The sequence below is a fragment of the Pristiophorus japonicus genome, chromosome 1, assembly GCF_044704955.1.
Source record: "Pristiophorus japonicus isolate sPriJap1 chromosome 1, sPriJap1.hap1, whole genome shotgun sequence".
Taxonomy (NCBI): domain Eukaryota; kingdom Metazoa; phylum Chordata; class Chondrichthyes; family Pristiophoridae; genus Pristiophorus; species Pristiophorus japonicus.
The window spans coordinates 55864470-55883067 of record NC_091977.1 but is presented as its reverse complement, the minus strand read 5'-3'; the positions used below and the strand labels follow the sequence as shown (position 1 = coordinate 55883067).

Sequence of the window (18598 nt, the reverse complement as noted above, 5' to 3'; positions counted from 1 at the left end):
TTGTCACGGGTAGGACCTTTGGATAATAACAAGGGTGTGTTTAGGGACAAACCTTAACAACTTGTCAGGCAACTGCAGGCAGTTTTGGTCAACTGCACAAACTGCACATGCTCTTCTGAATGACCGCTGGGGTGAGTAGAGTTTGAAGGTAAAGAAAGTTACTGTTTGAAGTTAAAGGGAAGTGACATTTGTTATCCGTGTAGTAAACAATTAAAAGAATACTGAGTTGTGGGCCTTGACCATTTTTATTCCACCTGGATGAGTTCAGGTCAGACTCTGGAATTAGAGGAAAGAGAAACGTGAGGATTCACATACCTATACCTCAAGGACCTGGAAGCAGTGCAGGAAGAAGTTTAATGACCTCACACGTGTAGTCAAGGTTAGTGAATTCATCTTCAAATGGCATGTCTCACCATCTGTATCACTAGCCTCACACACTGCCCAATGTACCACACCCCCATCGCTCACTGACCAACAATCTCTAGCAATCACCACTCATACCTCACAGTCATAGCTTCACCTCACCCTCTCACACTTACCATCAATTCAGCAGAGGAGGACAAAGGGTTTAATTAGGAGGGGGGAAATAGAGTATGAGAGGAAGCTTGCTGGGAACATAAAAGCTGACTGCAAAAGCTTCTATAGATATGTGAAGAGAAAAAGATTAGTGAAGACAAATATAGGTCCCTTGCAGTCGATTTCAGGTGAATTTATAATGGGGAACAAAGAAATGGCAGACCAGTTGAATAAATATTTTGGTTCTGTCTTCACGAAGGAAGACACAAATAACCTTCCGGAAATACTAGGGAACTGAGGGTCTAGTAAGAAGGAGGAACTGAAGGAAATTCTTATTGGGTGGGAAATTGTGTTAGGGAAATTGATGGGATTGAAGGCCGATAAATCCCCGGGGCTTGATAGTCTGCATCCCAGAGTACTTAAGGAAGTGGCGCTAGAAATAGTGGATGCATTGGTGATCATTTTCCAACATCTATCGACTCTGGATCAGTTCCTATGGACTGGAGGATAGCTAATGTAACACCACTTTTTAAAAAAGGAGGGAGAGAGAAAACGGGTAATTGTAGACCGGTTAGCCTGACATCAGTAGTGGGGAAAATGTTGGAATCAATTATTAAAGATGAAATAGCAGCGCATTTGGAAAGCAGTGACAGGATCGGTCCAAGTCAGTATGGATTTATGAAAGGGAAATCATACTTGACAAATCTTCTAGAATTTTTTGAGGATGTAACTAGTAGAGTGGACAAGGGAGAACCAGTGGATGTGGTGTATTTGGACTTTCAAAAGGTTTTTGACAAGGTCCCACATAAGAGATTGGTGTGCAAAATTAAAGCACATGGAGGTAATGTACTGATGTAGATAGAGAACTGGTTGGCAGACAGGAAGCAGAGAGTCGGGATAAATGGGTCCTTTTCACAATGGCAGGCAGTGACTAGTGGGGTGCCGCAAGGCTCAGTGCTGGGACCCCAGCTATTTACAATATACATCAACGATTTAGATGAAGGAATTGATTGTAATATCTCCAAGTTTACAGATGACACTAAGCTGGGTGCAGGGTGACTTGGACAGGTTAGATGAGTGGGCAAATGCATGGCAGATGCAGTATAATGTGGATAAATGTGAGGTTATCCACTTTGGTGGCAAAAACACGAAGGCTGAATATTATCTGAATGGCGGCAGATTAGGAAAAGGGGAGGTGCAACGAGACCTGGGTGTCATGGTACATCAGTCATTGAAAGTTGGCATGCAGGTACAGCAGGCAATGAGGAAGGCAAATGGTATGTTGGCCTTCATAGCTAGGGGTTTTGAGTATAGGAGCAGGGAGGTCTTACCGCAGTTGTACAGGGCCTTGGTGAGGCCTCACCTGGAATATTGTGTTCAGTTTTGCTCTCCTAATCCGAGGAAGGACATTCTTGCTATTGAGGGAGTGCAGCGAAGGTTCACCAGACTGATGCCCGGGATGACAGGACTGACATATGAGGAGAGACTGGATCGACTGGGCCTGTATTCACTGGAGTTTAGAAGGATGAGAGGGGATCTCATAGAAACATATAAAATTCTGACTGGACTTGACAGGTTAGAATGTTCCCGATGTTGGGGAAGTCCAGAACCAGGGGACACAGTCCAAGGATAAGGGGTAAGCCATTTAGGACTGAGATGAGGAGAAACTTCTTCACTCAGAGAGTTGTTAACCTGTGGAATTCTCTACCGCAGAGAGTTGTTGATGCCAGTTCATTGGATATATTTAAGAGGGAGTTAGATGTGACCCTTACGGTTAAAGGGATCAAGGGATATGGAGAGAAAGCAGGAACGGGGTACTGAGGTGAATGATCAGCCATGATCTTATTGAATGGTGGTGCAGGCTCGAAGGGCCGAATGGCCTACTCCTGCACCTATTTTCTATGTTTCTGTGTTTCTATGTTTACCACTGCTGCAAGACTCACACCCACATCTCACACCTGCACACACTGCCAGCTATTCAACCAAGACAGGCACATCACCCAAGCAGATTATACCACAGTCACTGACACACTTCCCTTTCTCTTGCAGGAAAAGGTAGCTCATAACCGATGCCAGCAGGACCTAACCGGTGGGGGACAAACGCGTCTGCATAACCTCACCCTCACGGAGGAGATGATGCTGGCCATTCTTGGGAGGGGCAAGGCTGAGACTGTGGAAAGTGGCGGGGCTGAACGAATACAAGATGCCAGTATCCTGATACGTAATCCTCCTTCTTACATCCCACTTCCCCTCGTCCCACAATCTCTTCTGATTTACAAACTGGTCTACATGGTGCAAGCATGCTCCGCCCCAGACCACAACCCTACTCGTGTGTCTTTCTCATTTCTGAGACCCGAAAACTCCAACCTCCCCAGCCAGTGGTGCAAGAAGAGAAAGAGGAGCGATGATGAAGAAGAAACACCATCGCTTGATCTGACACTCACAACTATCAGATCAGATACTGGCACTGCGCGGATTTTAGAGGGTAGCTTAGAAGCCGGATCTACACATGGTGATTCACCAGGCACGAGTATGTTATGTAATATTGGATGGATTTATGTATAAAGTTGGTTTGGAATTTTTCTTTAGTGGTGGCTTTTATTTCAGAATTGTTGTCAAGAGGATGCTGTGATGGTCAGTAACAGAGGGAAGGTAAGGTGTGGGACTATTGTTGAACATGAAGTTGGGGTTGCGTTCACTGCTACAGCAGTCAGGTGAGTCAATCACAGGCAGCCCAGGCAGAAAGGGTCTGTCTGAGTTTCCTCCATCCTTCTGCTTCCTCAACTTCCACTTCCTCCTCATCCTCTCCCTCTTCCTAATGGGATAAGGGGTTATGGGAAGCGGGCAGGGAAGTGGACCTGAGTCCGTGATCGGATCAGCCATGATCATATTAAATGGCGGAGCAGGCTCGAGGGGCCGTATGGCCTACTCCTGCTCCTATTTCTTATGTTCTTAACCTTTGCGGTGGTGGTACATCTCAGAATTTAGATGAGGCGCCCGGAAAGCCACGTGCACACAGTCGATTGTGCCCTGCACCATGGGGATGTCCACTATCCTGGCAAAGCCACGTGCATGCTCCACCGGCCTCTCTCCTGGCATAAAGATCATCTGTCACCTCTTTTATGCAGCAGTGGACGGTGTACTGGGAGATGTTACAGATGTTGCCTGCTCCAGCCTGTAAGGATCCCAACCAATGTTCCCTCTTACTTTTTTTTGGTGCACGGTTCCTTTAACTGGCTGCATGGCCCATTCAAATTTCCGTGCATGTGCGGTGTCTCCCATATAAAAGTCAGTGAGATATCTGTGTAGGCCATCTGCGGTCTTAACCACTGAAAGTCAGTAGCCTTCCACCAGCCATGCTGCAGCCACTGGTGTAGCACTACATAAGCTCAGCTTAGCGGGAACATTGATCCCGAAGCGAGAAAATTCAGGGCCACGGTTACCCTCGCAGCCACTGACAGCATTGTCCTTTCCCTGCAGATCTGGTTGCAAGACCTCCTTCATAAAGTGCAGATGCCTCACACACTGCTCCTGGCTCAGGGTGAGGTGAAGAGAATTGCTCTCGGAAGACCCGAGGTGGGTAAGACGTCCTCCCGAGAGCCTGTCTCGCCTCCGCCTTGTTCTGGGAACAGCTTGTCCTCTTCTTCACTGCCTCTGGTCCATTTCCGTTACAAACAAAACCTCAAGCCCGACCCCAACCCACCTCCAACCTGCCCAGTTCTGGGTATAACGGAGGCGGGAAAAAGTAAGGGCAGCCAACCCGCTCCCAGGAGGCAGGTTGGCAATTTCAATATTTTAATGAGGCCAGTAGCTCTGATTTAACCTGCCTTGCAGATTTAACGGTGGACAGCCGGGTTTCCTGGGCCTCGGGAAACCCGGCAGCTAAAGGGAGGCTGAGGACAGCTTCGGGGAGAAGGGAAGTGCATTCACAGCACTGCGTGTAGGTCAGGAGAAGCAAGACTGCATCCCCCCCGGCCTCCAAGCACCCGGGTTCCCTGTCCGAATCGCCACCCTCTCCTCACACTCTTTCCCCCCAACCCTCCCCGCACCTACGCAACTCATTCCTGTCAATATCATACCACTGCCTCTCAGATGAAACTACTCCATATTTAACTCCAAAAGTGAAAAAATGGGTTCCAGCGCTAATGAACCTTTCCAAAGTGGATTTTCCAGTGGTGTGACTATCTTCATTTGAGCGTTATCCCCAATGAGAAATTCAGCATGCAGGTAAGGGTTTCTAATGAGCTAGCTGCCCCCTGCCCTTTTTACAGGTCAGAGTTTGCAGCGAGGCCCTGAGGGGGGGTAAGAACTTTGGAAGGAATTTGGAAGGAGGTTGGAAGGATGGCTGGTGTAAGAGGTGCAAGGAGAGCCAAAAGGTTCACTGATACGGAGCTGGAGACACTGATGGATGGTGTGGAGGACAGAAGAACTATTTCAAAAGCAAAATACTGCAGATACTGGAATCTGAAATAAAAACACAAATAATTAATAAAACTATTTCCCTACCAAATGGACCCACTCACGGCAAAACTCCAGCGGTGTCGCTTTCGCGTACCGACTGGAAAACCTCGCAGGGGCACTGCCTGAAGAAGTCCTCGGTTTTTGTTGCTGAATATCGCGGGCGTGACCGTTTCCAAGTGACCCGCCCGCTGATGACCTCACCGCGCCACTAACTCCTTTAACACGGCTTCACCCCGCCGTTTTCGGCGGAAGTGCGCAACGCTCAAATCCCACCCCCCCCCCCGCCCCCCACCCCAAGCATAATACGGCTCGGGGAGGGGAAAACACCCGACCGTGGTGGCCGGTATATTTATTTGATTGGCCGCCCAAACCCCGCGGTAGCCGCCCCTTCAGGGACGGTGAATTTCAGCCCCTAGGACTTTTGAGGGGTTAGTTGACAGTTGGACACTCCTGATGTAAGAGGCAGTAGGTTTATCATAGGATGGCATATTCATGTAGATAGGACAAATACGAGATTACCTCACAGAAACTACTAAGAATGCAGAGAATAAAGTGTACTCACCTCTTCAACAATTCTCCTGCCATTTGGAAAGGAAGTGGCATAGCTTTCAATGATCTGAAAGTGACTTTCTTCACCAGAAACTCTTCTCTTTTCACATCTAGGTTTACAACAATGCAGCTGATTATCAATCACTCATTAACGTTTAACCATATGTCAACAGTTTACAAAGGCTGACCATTGAAAAGGTCCAATAGAGCACATTATTAGTTATTAATAATAGAAGTAGTCTCACAAGATATTCCTCCCTAGTAGGTTCCCTCAAACAGCAGTAAAAACTATTCCACTTATAGGAAGTATGAAACTGAGTGATGATGCATCTTATTTACAAAAGTAGAAGAACTGTTGCATTTTTAGGAACAGTAAAAGGCCATTAGGTACAACAACCTATTTGTTTTTCCGAGACTAACCCTACTCAACTACCTTCTCCCCATATCCCTCAATCCTACCTACCGGCTGTCTCCCCATATCCCTCAATCCCACCTATAGACCTTCCCCCCATATCCCTAAATCCCACCTACAGACCTTCCCACCATATCCCTCAATCCCACCGACTGACCTTCCCCCCATATCCCTAAATCCCACCTACAGACCTTACCTCCTTATCCCTCAATCCCACCTACTGACCTTCCCCCCATATCCCTGAATCCCACCTACACACCTTCACACCATATCCCTGAATCCCACCTATTGACCTTCCCCCCATATCCCTGAATCCCACCTACTGACCTTGCCCCCATATCCTTGAATCCCATCTACAGACCTTCCCCCCTTATCCCTAAATCCCACCTACTGACCTTCACCTCATATCCCTCAATCCCACCTACAGACTTTCCCCCCATATTCTTCAATCCCACCTACCGACCTTGCCCCCATATCCCTCAATCCCATCTACAGACCTTCTCCCCTTATCCCTCAATCCCACCTACCGACCGTCTCTCCATATCCTTCAAACCCACCTACCGACCGTCTCCCATATCCCTGAATCCACCTACCGACCTTCCCCCCATATCCCTCAATCCCACCTACTGACCTTCTTCCAATATCTAATTTCACCTATTTACCTTCTCCCCAGATCTCTCAATCCCATCAACTGACTTCCTCTCCATATCCCTCAATTTTTACTCTCTCTCTGGAAACCATCTAATCGACTTTTGACCTGCATGTATATTGTCCATTTCAGCATCCTTCCCTGTTAGCTTATTCAACAACATTAATCCTTGGGTGAAAACATTTCATCTGACTTCCCTTCTTACTTCAGTCAGCAGGTTGTGGGATCAAGTCCCACTCTATAGAGACTTGAGCACAATATTCTAAGCTGACACTCCAGTGCAGTACTGAGGGAGCGCTGCACTGTCAGAGGTGCTGCCTTTCTAATGAGACGTTAAACTGAGCTCCGTCCACTCTCTAAGGTGGACGCAAAAGATCCCATGGCACTATTTTGAAGAAGAGCAGAGGGGTTATCCTCGGTGTCATGGCCAATATTTATCCCTCAATTAACATCACTAAATCTGGTCATTATCACATTGCTGTTTGTGGGAGTTGGTTGTGCGCAAATTGGCTGCCCTATTTCCTACACAACAGTGATTACACTTCAAAAATACTGCATTGGTATAAAACACTTTGGGACATCCTGAGGTTGTGAAAGGCGTTATATAAATGCAAGTCTTTATTTATTTTCTTTATCACTTGTAACTTCCTCGTTTTAACCTGTGTCGCTGAGGATTTGAACTCTTCATCACAGGGAACAAACAATTTGCCTGGATCATTTTCATCAGTCCACTTCCTTCAGTCAAATCTTTCAGTCTCCTCTTCTCCAAAGAAAACAAATTAAGATTCATTAACCTTTCCCTAACTTAAGTTCCTGCTACCCAGAATCATCTTTGTTGTGTCCCCTGGCCCGCTGAAGAACTACAATATCCTTATGATGAGGTGACCAGTACTCCAGATGGAGTCTGACCACCAGCTCACCAGTGACACCTAACACCACACAAGTCGCTTAGTATTCAGGTACTTGCGGGAAAGTTTAAGCTAAGTAATATTTGACTCTTTCTTCTCTCTCTTCTGGATACGGTAGCGTAGCGGTTTTGTTACTGGACCAATAATCCAGTGAACATGAATTCAGTTCGAAAAACCTGCAAATAAAAAGCTTATATCAGTAAAGATGACCATGAAACTGTTGGATTGTCACAAAGACCCAACCAATTCACTAATGCCCTTTGGGGAAGGAAACCTGTCCCCTTTACCTGGTTTGGCCTTTATGTGACTCCAGTCCCACACCAACATGGTTGACTCTTAACTGACGTGCTGAGCAAGCAACTCGAGGGCAACGAGCGATAGGTAATCAATGATGCCATCAGTGTGTTTAAGCGTACGTTGTCATACAGGAGTCAGACTGTTTGAAGCGTGTGTGCTGCACAGCTCGAGAATGCCAATGAGATCAGGAGATAAAGACAAACACTGCAGAAAGAAATGATAGCAGGCTGCAGAGAGAATAATGGCAGCCAGGAATAGAAGAGATAAGCGGCATTTTACCTCCCACCGCCCGGCGGAACTGGGCCGGCAACAGAGTTAAAATCACAGCGGTGAATACTGTCCATCCCCGCCAGCCACCATGTTGCCTTCGGAGTTTTCACGGGCAGCCAAGTCAGTGCCTGATTCAGGCGGGAGCCTCGTGAATCCATGCAGATCGGGGTCCTATGACATACATAAGACCCTGATGCAATTTTAATGAAAGGTGTTCAAATTATTTTAGCCAGGCACCTCTGCCACATTGAATGTGCAAAAGAGCAATAGGTATGGATGGTGCTTGCATTTATATCTCCCAGAGGATCTGCCAGTTCCCAGCTTAGGTTTGTGCCATGCTTGGAGTTCCCTACAAGAAATGTGAGGAACACACTCACCTTCACCGAGACATCAACACACTCTTTCCCATTTGCAATCAGGTGCGAGAGACCTGGGTGGCTGCACAGTCTGAGTCTGAGGCTGCCCCTCATTCAGCTGGCACCTGTGCTTTTACTGGAGGGTAGCCTTCAGTCTCAATTACAACCACCTTCCTTTGGTGAATTTCCTGTAGCAGAATCTCAATAACAATGACTTGTATTTATCTAGTGCCTTTAACATAGGAAAATCTCCCAAAGTGCTTCACCAGGTGCTTATCAGACAAAAGTTGACACCGAGTAAAGGGAAGAGATATTAGGACAGGTGACCAAAAGCTTGGCCAAAGAGGTGTGTTTTAAGGAGCATCTTAAAGAAGAAGAGAGAGGTGCAGAGGTTTAGGGAGGGAATTCCAGAGCTTAGGTCCTAGGCGGCTAATCGTATGGCCACCAATGATGGGGCGAAGGAAGTGGCGATGCACAAAGACTCAGTGTTCGAGAAACACAGAATTCTCGGAGGGTTGTAGGGCTGAAGGAGTTTACAGAGATATAGGAAGGAGTGAGGCCATGGAGGGATTTGAACACAGAGATGAGGAATTTCAGACCGGGAGACAATGTAGGTCAGTCGGCAAGCACAGGGGTGAAGGGTGAATCAAACTTGGTGTGAGTTACATAGAAACATAGAAACATAGAGAATAGGTGCAGGAGTAGGCCATTTGGTCCTTCGAGCCTGCACCGCCATTCATAAGAACATACATAAGAACATAAGAACATAAGAATTAGGAACAGGAGGAGGCCATCTAGCCCCTCGAACCTGCTCCGCCATTCAAAAAGATCATGGCTGATCTGGCCGTGGACTCAGCTCCATTTACCCGCCCGCTCCCCATTACCCTTAATTCCCTTATTGGTTAAAAATCTATCTATCTGTGATTTGAATATATGAGTTCATGGCTGAACATGCAACTTCAGTATCCCATTCCTGCTTTCTCGCCATACCCCTTGATCCCCCTAGTAGTAAGGATTACATCTAACTCCTTTTTGAATATATTTAGTGAATTGGCCTCAACAACTTTCTGTGGTAGAGAATTCCACAGGTTCAACACTCTCTGGGTGAAGAAGTTTCTCCTCATCTCGGTCCTAAATGGCTTACCCCTTATCCTTAGACTGTGACCCCTGGTTCTGGACTTCCCCAACATTGGGAATATTCTTCCTGCATCTAACCTGTCTAAACCCGTCAGAATTTTAAACGTTTCTATGAGATCCCCTCTCATTCTTCTGAACTCCAGTGAATACAAGCCCAGTTGTTTCAGTCTTTCTTGATATGTCAGTCCTGCCATCCCGGGAATCAGTCTGGTGAACCTTCGCTGCACTCCCTCAATAGCAAGAATGTCCTTCCTCAAGTTAGGAGACCAAAACTGTACACAATACTCCAGGTGTGGCCTCACCAAGGCCCTGTACAACTGTAGTAATACCTGCCCCTGTACTCAAATCCCCTCGCTATGAAGGCCAACATGCCATTTGCTTTCTTAACCGCCTGCTGTACCTGCATGCCAACCTTCAATGACTGATGTACCATGACACCCAGGTCTCATTGCACCTCCCCTTTTCCTAATCTGTCACCATTAAGATAATAGTCTGTCTCTCTGTTTTTACCACCAAAGTGGATAACCTCACATTTATCCACATTATACTTCATCTGCCATGCATTTGCCCACTCACCTAACCTGTCCAAGTCACTCTGCAGCCTCATAGCATCCTCCTCACAGCTCACACTGCCACCCAACTTAGTGTCATCCGCAAAGTTGGAGATACTACATTTAATCCTCTCATCTAAATCATTAATGTACAATGTAAACAGCTGGGGCCCCAGCAGAGAACCTTGCGGTACCCAACTAGTCACTGCCTGCCATTCTGAAAAGTCCCCATTTACTCCTACTCTTTGCTTTCTGTCTGCCAACCAGTTCTCAATCCATGTCAGCACACTACCCCCAATCCCATGTGCTTTAACTTTGTACATTAATCTCTTGTGTGGGACCTTGTCGAAAGCCTTCTGAAAGTCCAAATACACCACATCAACTGGTTCTCTCTTGTCCACTCTACTGGAAACATCCTCAAAAAATTCCAGAAGATTTGTCAAGCATGATTTCCCTTTCACAAATCCATGCTGACTTGGACTTATCATGTCACCTCTTTCCAAATGTGCTGCAATGACATCCTTAATAATTGATTCCATCATTTTACCCACTACCGATGTCAGGCTGACTGGTCTATAATTCCCTGTTTTCTTTCTCTCTCCTTTTTTAAAAAGTGGGGTTACATTGGCTACCCTCTACTCCATAGGAACTGATCCAGAGTCTATGGAATGTTGGAAAATGACTGTCAATGCATCCGCTATTTCCAAGGCCACCTCCTTAAATACTCTGGGATGCAGACCATCAGGCCCTGGGGATTTATCGGCCTTCAATCCCATCAATTTCCCCAACACAATTTCCCGACTAATAATGATTTCCCTCAGTTCCTCCTTCTTACTAGACCCTCTGACCCTTTTTATATCTGGAAGGTTGTTTGTGGTCTCCTTAGTGAATACCGAACCAAAGTATTTGTTCAATTGGCCTGCCATTTCTTTGTTCCCCGTTCTGACTTCCCCTGATTCTCACTGCAGGGGACCTATATTTGCCTTTATAAACCTTTTTCTCTTTACATATTTATAGGAGCTTTTGCAGTCCATTTTAATGTTTCCTGCAAGCTTCCTCTCGTACTCTATTTTCCCTGCCCTAATCAAACCCTTTCTCCTCCTCTGCTGAGTTCTAAATTTCTCCCAGTCCCTGGGTTCGTTGCTATTTCTGGCCAATTCTTATGCCACTTCCTTGGCTTTAATGCTATCCCTGATTTCCCTTGATAGCCACGGTTGAGCCACCTTCCCTTTTTTATTTTTACGCCAGACAGGGATGTACAATTGTTGTAGTTCATCCATGCGGTCTCTAAATGTCTGCCATTGCCCATCCACAGTCAACCCCTTAAGTATCATTAGCCAATCTATCCCAGCCAATTCACGCCTCATACCTTCAACATTACCATTATTTAAGTTCTGGACCATGGTCTCTGAATTAACTGTTTCATTCTCCATCCTAATGTAGAATTCCACCATATTATGGTCACTCTTCGCCAAGGGGCCTCGCACTATGAGATTGCTAATTAATCCTCTCTCATTACACAACACCCAGTCTAAGATGACCTCCCCCCTAGTTGGTTCCTCGACATATTGGTCTAGAAAACCATCCCTTATGCATTCCAGGAAATCCTCCTCCACCGTATTGCTTCTAGTTTGGTTCGCCCAATCTATATACATATTAAAGTCACCCATGATAACTGCTGCACCTTTATTGCATGCACCCCTAATTTCCTGTTTGATGCCCTCCCCAACATCACTACTACTGTTTTGAGGTCTGTACACAACTCCCACTAATGTTTTTTGCCCTTTGGTGTTCTGCAGCTCTACCCATATAGATTCCACATCATCCAAGCTAATGTCTTTCCTAATTATTGCATTAATCTCCTCCTTAACCAGCAATGCTACCCCACCTCCCTTTCCTTTTATTCTATCCTTCCTGAATGTTGAATGCCCTTGGATATTGAGTTCCCAGCCCTGATCATCCTGGAGCCACGTCTCTGTAATCCCAATCACATCATATCTGTTAACATCTATTTGCACAGTTAATTCATCCACCTTATTACGGATACTCCTTGCATTAAGACACAAAGCCTTCAGGCTTGTTTTTTTAACACCCTTTGTCATTTTAGAATTATGATGTAGTATGGCCCTTTTTGTTTCTTGCTTTTGTTTACTCGGCCTTCCACTATTGCTTTTTACCTTTCTACCATCTGTTTCTGACTCGATATTACTTCACCCTATCTCGCTGCATAGGTTCCCATCCCCCTGATATGTTAGTTTAAACACTCCCGAACTGCATTAGCAAATGTTACCCCCAGGACATCAGTTCCAGTCCTGCCCAAGTGCAGACCGTCCCTTTTGTACAGGTTCCACTTCCCCCAGAACTGGTTCCAATGTCCCAGGAATTTGAATCCCTCCCTCTTGCACCACTGCTCAAGCCACGTATTTATTCTAACTATCCTGCTCCCACTACTCTGATTAGCACATGGCACTGGTAGCAATCCAGCAATTACTACCTTTGAGGTCCTACTTTTTAATTTAACTCCTAGCTCCCTAAATTCAGCTTGTAGGACCTCTTCCCGCTTCTTAACTATATCGTTGGTACCTACATGTACCACGACAACTGGCTGTTCACCGTCCCTCTCCAGGATGCTCTGCAGCCGCTCCGAGACATCCTTGACCCTTGCACCAGGGAGGCAACATACCATCCAGGAATCTCGGTTGCGGCCGCAGAAATTCCTATCTATTCCCCTTACGATAGAGTCCCCTATCACTATAGCTTTCCCACTATTTTTCCCGCCCTTCTGTGCAGCAGAGCCACCCATGGTGCCATGAACCTGGCTGCTGGTGCCTTCCCCTGGTAAGTCATCTCCCCCAACAGTATCCAAAATGGTATATCTGTTTTGGAGGGAGATGACCGCAGAGGACTCCTGCACTACCTTCCTGTCCTTACCTTGTCTCTTGGTCACCCATTCACTATCTGTCCTAACCCTTACCTGCGGTGTGACCAACTCACTAAATGTGCTGTCCACAATATTCTCAGCATCGTGCATGCTCCAGAGTGAGTCCATCCGCAGCTCCAATACCGCCATGCGGTCTGTCAGGAGCTGCAGCCGGACACAATTCCCGCACACATAGTAGCCAGGGACACTGGAAGTGTCCCTGACTTCCCACATAGCACAGGAGGAGCATGACACAGGTCTGAGCTCTCCTGCCATGACTTAACCCTTAAATTAATTTACTTACTAAAACTTACTTAAACACCAAACAGCTACTTAGTCGTTCGCTGCCAATTAAACCAATCTAAAAGTCAGTCTAAAAGAGAGTTAGGATACAAGCAAGTCAGAATTTGGATGAGCTTACATTTATGAAGGACGGAAGATGGGAGGCTGGTGAGAATATTGGAATAGTCGAGTCTGGCGGTAACAAAAGCATGAATGAGGTTTCTAGTAGCAGCTGGGCTGAGGCAGGGTCAGAGATGGGTGATATTATGAAGTATCACTTCAGCATCTTAGGGAGCAGTGCTGTTCAGATGTCTCCACTGTGCCTTTGTGAACAAATAAGTACAGAAAGATAGAGCTTGCATTTATATATAGCTCCTTTCATGTACTCAGGACGTCCCAAAGTGCATCATGGCCAAAGAATTATTTTGCAAGTGCAGTCACTGTTGGTTTGTAGGTAAGCATAGCAGCTAATTTTACACTGTATCCACAAACATCTGATTAGATAAATGACGAGATACTCTGTCCCTTTACTACCACCAACACAACGTTCCCTTTCACAACATGCTACAGCCTGTGAATAGCGACGCTTTGGATTGCACACTCCTCAGCCAAGCGTGCTACAGGCCAATCCACCGGTGCAAACCTTTCCATGTGCCTATAGTCTATTCAAAAATAGGCTTAAATCGCAATTAGGGGCAAAGTCATGGCATGTCCTACCTCTTTTCTACCCCAGGTGCCAGGCAGGCTCCCGGATAAAGTAACACATAGGCCACTGCCTAATCCTAATGAGCCCGCTCCGCGGATGGAAGTACAACCTCATCACAAATTGTGAAGGCAGGGTGATTAGCATAATTGGGATGGGCACATCGGGCCCCATGGCCCTTCCCAAGCTGAAGACAGAAGAGGCCTAAAGATAATGTTGATTTCCAATGGTATTAGGTAAATTAAGGTATTTGTTCTCTTCCATGATTGATTACCTTACTTTTGGCAAAGTTTGGGGACTCACGCAGCTCTCAGTTGGCAAGAGTTCTGCTGAAGTCTTTTAAGGGCGTAAAGGGTGGAATTCCTGAGGCTGCCTGTGAATTCTCCCTGCCTCACCCACTTGACATGGATTGGGGGGCCAGACGGAAGATTTTCCCATGGCACCTCCACCCACCGGGAAAAGGCAGACCAAGAAACATGGGGATTTTAACCCTGCATACCTGGCGAAAACTGGGCAGGTGAGCAGTTAAAATCACAAATGTTACTTACCCACCCACGAGCTGCCCTGATCCTGCTGACCATGACTTTTACACAGACTTCTGGATGGGCAGCTGAGCCACTGCCCAAAGGGGGGTCTTCTTCTGAATGAAATATTAACTCAGGTCTGAGCAGAGAAGGCGCTGTGGCTTTCCCACTAGGCTGAAGAGAATCAGGACCAATGTACCCTGTAATTTTTATTTTGGGTGTGCTGGCCCTTTAACTGGCTGCGCGGTCTGTTCAATTTTTCACGCATGTGCGGTTATTACCATTGTAAAGCCGCGCAGGAACTCCAGACCTTAACGGGAACATTGGTCAGGACCCGTAGCTAAGATGAAGAGGCCTAACACGTAAGTTGTTCATTTTCCATTGGTGCTCCTCCACAAGGAAAGTTTAAGCCTCCCTGCGCCAGACTGCACCCCCACCCCCACCTCCCACCACCACTTCGCTCCTGCGGGACCCTCCATGGGCCTCCTGATTATCCAGATGTCAGTAGCCGTTTCCCATCCATTTCCCACCTGGAAAGGGAGGGAAGTGGACCAGCGGCAGGTTAATGAGGCCCAAGAGTTAAAATGGCCTGGGGCTGATTTCACCTCGCCACCAGCCTAGCCAAAACCTGCCTGGAGTTAAAATCGAAGTGGAATTCCATTTTCCAGCCCAGCCATGGGGTGATCTGCCCTAGTTCAATCTAGGGCTTACTCAAAATGTCAGCCTGGCTTTCTCCACCAGGATGGGATTTTTTTTTAATTTGTTCACGAGATGTGGCATCACCGACCAGGCCAGCATCTATTGCCCATCCCTAACTGCCCTCGACAGTGGCGGTGAACCTGGCTTGGTAGGCTATTTCAGAGGGCAGTTAAGAGTCAACCACATTGCTGTGGGTCTAGAGACACATATGGGCCAGACCAGGTAAGGACGGCAGATTTTCTTCCCCAAAGGACTTCAGTGAACCAGATGGGTCTTTACAACAATCCGGTAGTTTCATGGTCACCATTACTGATACTAGCTTTTTATTCCAGATTTATTTAATTAACTGAATTTAAATTCACCGGCTGCTGTGGTGGGATTTGAACTCATGTCACCGGATCATTAGTCTAGGCCCCTGGATCATTAGTCCAGCCACATAACCATTATGCTACTGTTCCTTATATCTGGCACCAAAAGAATGCTGCAAAATTAGGAGCTGCAAATAGCAAATAATTGACCAGTGTGACCAACTGTGGAGCCAATGAGCAAGCCCAGGAAAGAGGGGATAAAATCCCATTCTCAGTCTGGCTGATGCCCTTCATCCAATACACAGGGGACAGGTGAGGAGAGAAGTAGAAAGCAGAGGGATTTAGAGATGAAGTTCCTAAATCTCCGCATTTATTTTCACTTTGTTAACTCGGGTTAATGAGGGTCTAAGACATGTATAAAATGGTGTGGTCTTCGACTAAAGAACAGAAACAGTACAACTTCATGTTTCGGTCATTATTTTGTTCGGTGTCAGCCTTACCTTTCCATCTGAGGAAATGCTGTTCTGTGAGCTATCATCAGCGTACCTATTATCATGCCAAGATTGGAGCGTCCCACTCCCGTTTCACAGTTAAAGAGTAGGGCAGGAGGTGGCTTGGGACTGTCCCTAAACATGATGCTTGGGCACTCCTGGAAAATCAGATCAAATAACACAGAACAAGACAGACAGAATAACTACCAAAATAATAAATCCACCTGATGTTCCAATAACATGGCAAAGATGATGGGTTGGGTACCTGTTTCCTAAATGAAGGGTCAAATTTTGAGGGGCTACCTGTTAATTCAAACTGAGATCAGCTTGTCTTTTTGGCTCTCAATTGGGCCATTAGTCATGTGTCATAAAGGACAGATACGTAGCAAACGCTCAACATGTTCCTATAAAGTTTAGTGTTTTAGTGGAGCATGAAACTCATTCAGAATAAACGAGGTAGCATCTCAATTATCATAGAATCAGAGGGACTGAAATTGCCCCTCTCCTTAAGGCCTGTTACCACGCTGCGGAGTGCAGTGGCCGCCGACTTTTCGTGGAATGGCCGCTGCTAGCCCAATTGCCCTCCCGAGTTTTCCTGGCGGTGCCCCGATCCCCGCCCTCCCACCGCTCTGCTGCTGCCGATCCGTCTTAAGTACATTATCATCGTGCGCACTGCCAATCTAACCCCACAACGGCGACATTCCCTTCGTAAAATCTTCAGCCCACCCAGCGGTGCCAAAACAAGCTTTTCCCAGTGGTCCAGTGAGGCTGTGGCCTTCTGCAATGGCGGTGCGGCTCCCCTTAAAGGGGAAGATGCACTGCCGCTGCCGCCATGTTTTTATTTGTCGGTTGACTGCCATGTCAGGCCGACAATTATGCCCCCGGGTTTGGCCAGGTCGCCAACAGAGAGCCTAGCACCCCATCTTGGTGGCCCAGTGGCCTGAAGTTTAAAAATCACGGCGGCTCTCCCCTTTAAGAGAAGGGGAGAGCCGTGGTGACACGGCACCGCGATGACATCATCGCGGTAGTGACTCCGCTCCATACCCAACGTCCGCCCCTCAGTTGCTGTCACCCTGGCGTTTCTGCCCCTCAGCTATTGTCACCGCCCCCATTATAATCGCGTTCTGGATGCATGGAAAAAAACAACAAAGAGCCGAATGGCGTGCAAGAGTCGACCTGAACCGCAGCTGTGGTAAAAACCATCAAAACGGGGTGGGTGCACCCCATTTCAGGCGGGGGACAATTTCTACCCCATAGAATCTTACAGCACAGAAGGAGGCCTTTTAGTCCATTGTGCCTGTGCCAACTCTTTGAAAGAGCTATCCAATTAGTCCCACACCCCTGTTCTTTCCCCATCACCCTGCAAATGTTTCCTTTTCAGGTATATATCCAATTTCCTTTTGAAAGCTAACGCGGAATCTGCTTCCATAAACAAGGAAACATTGACAGCAATGGAACTGAAAATCGGGAGATATTTTTAACAGGCAGCTGAATCGATATTGCCATCACCCAAAGTCAGAATTGCCCCTCTGATTCTATGTAGGTCTGCCAGCAACCAGTCTCAGGAAGGGGGATTTGGGAGGTACTTGCTGGAGGGAAGGGAGGGAAGTCTGGGATAGGCGAGGCCATGACTTTCCTTGTGAAGCTCGGAGGAGCACGACTGCTCTTCATGGCCCCACAAAGGAAAGTTTTTAAACTTAACTTGGAGGGCCTTTTCATCCTTACAGACATCTGTCACGCTGCCATCCCCACTCAGGCACAGGTTCAAATGCAATCATGATCCCATTGGCGTAATATGACCCTGACTTGCATAAAGTTATGAGGTGGGTGCCTCAGTCACCATACTGCAGTGAGTCTACATGTACAGTAGACACCTCACGTTGCTGGAGAAATACCCCCCAACGATGTCTTCGCAAGATCCTACAAATCCCCTGGGAGGACTGACGCACCAACATCAGCGTCCTCATCTAGGCCAACATCCCCAGCATTGAAGCACTGACCACACTTGATCAGCTCCGCTGGGCAGGCCACATAGTTTGCATGCCAGACACGAGACTTCCAAAGCAAGCGCACTACTCAGAACTCCTTCATGGCAAACGAGCCAAAGGTGGGCAGAGGGAGCGTTACAGGGACACCCCCAAAGCCTCCCTGAAAAAGTGCAACATCCCCACTGACACCTGGGAGTCCCTGGCCCAAGATTGCCCTAAGTGGAGGAAGTGCATCCGGGAGGGTGCTGAGTCTCATCGGCAAGAGCATGCAGAAATCCAGCGCAGGCAGCGGAAAGAGCATGTGGCAAACCAGTCCCACCCACCCCTTCCCTCAACAACTATCTGTTCCACCTGTGACAGAGACTGTGGTTCTCGTATTGGACTGTACAGCCACCTAAGAACTCATGTCAAGAGTGGAAACAAGTCTTCCTAGATTGCGAGGGTCTGCCTATGATGATGATGACCGTTGCATTTCCAGTGAGAACGGGGCGGTAAGTCATGATGTGGCATTTAAATGCAGGGCCACCCCTGCAGGGCACATCCCAAATCACCTCCACATCTCCAGCACGGGCTGAGA

The 18598-nt window shown here is 47.1% G+C and overlaps 1 protein-coding gene across 1 annotated transcript in view; it reads right to left on the bottom strand.

Annotated features, from left to right (window-relative positions):
* LOC139279789 (paladin-like) overlaps window positions 1–18598 on the bottom strand; it is a 192402-nt gene that overhangs the window by 126450 nt on the left and 47354 nt on the right. Inside the window, exons 8-9 of the mRNA XM_070899046.1 lie at window positions 16043–16191; window positions 5540–5636 (exon numbers count right to left, since the gene is read on the bottom strand). Coding sequence (XP_070755147.1) covers window positions 5540–5636; window positions 16043–16191 — 246 coding nt within the window. The remainder of the gene's footprint in view (window positions 1–5539; window positions 5637–16042; window positions 16192–18598) is intronic.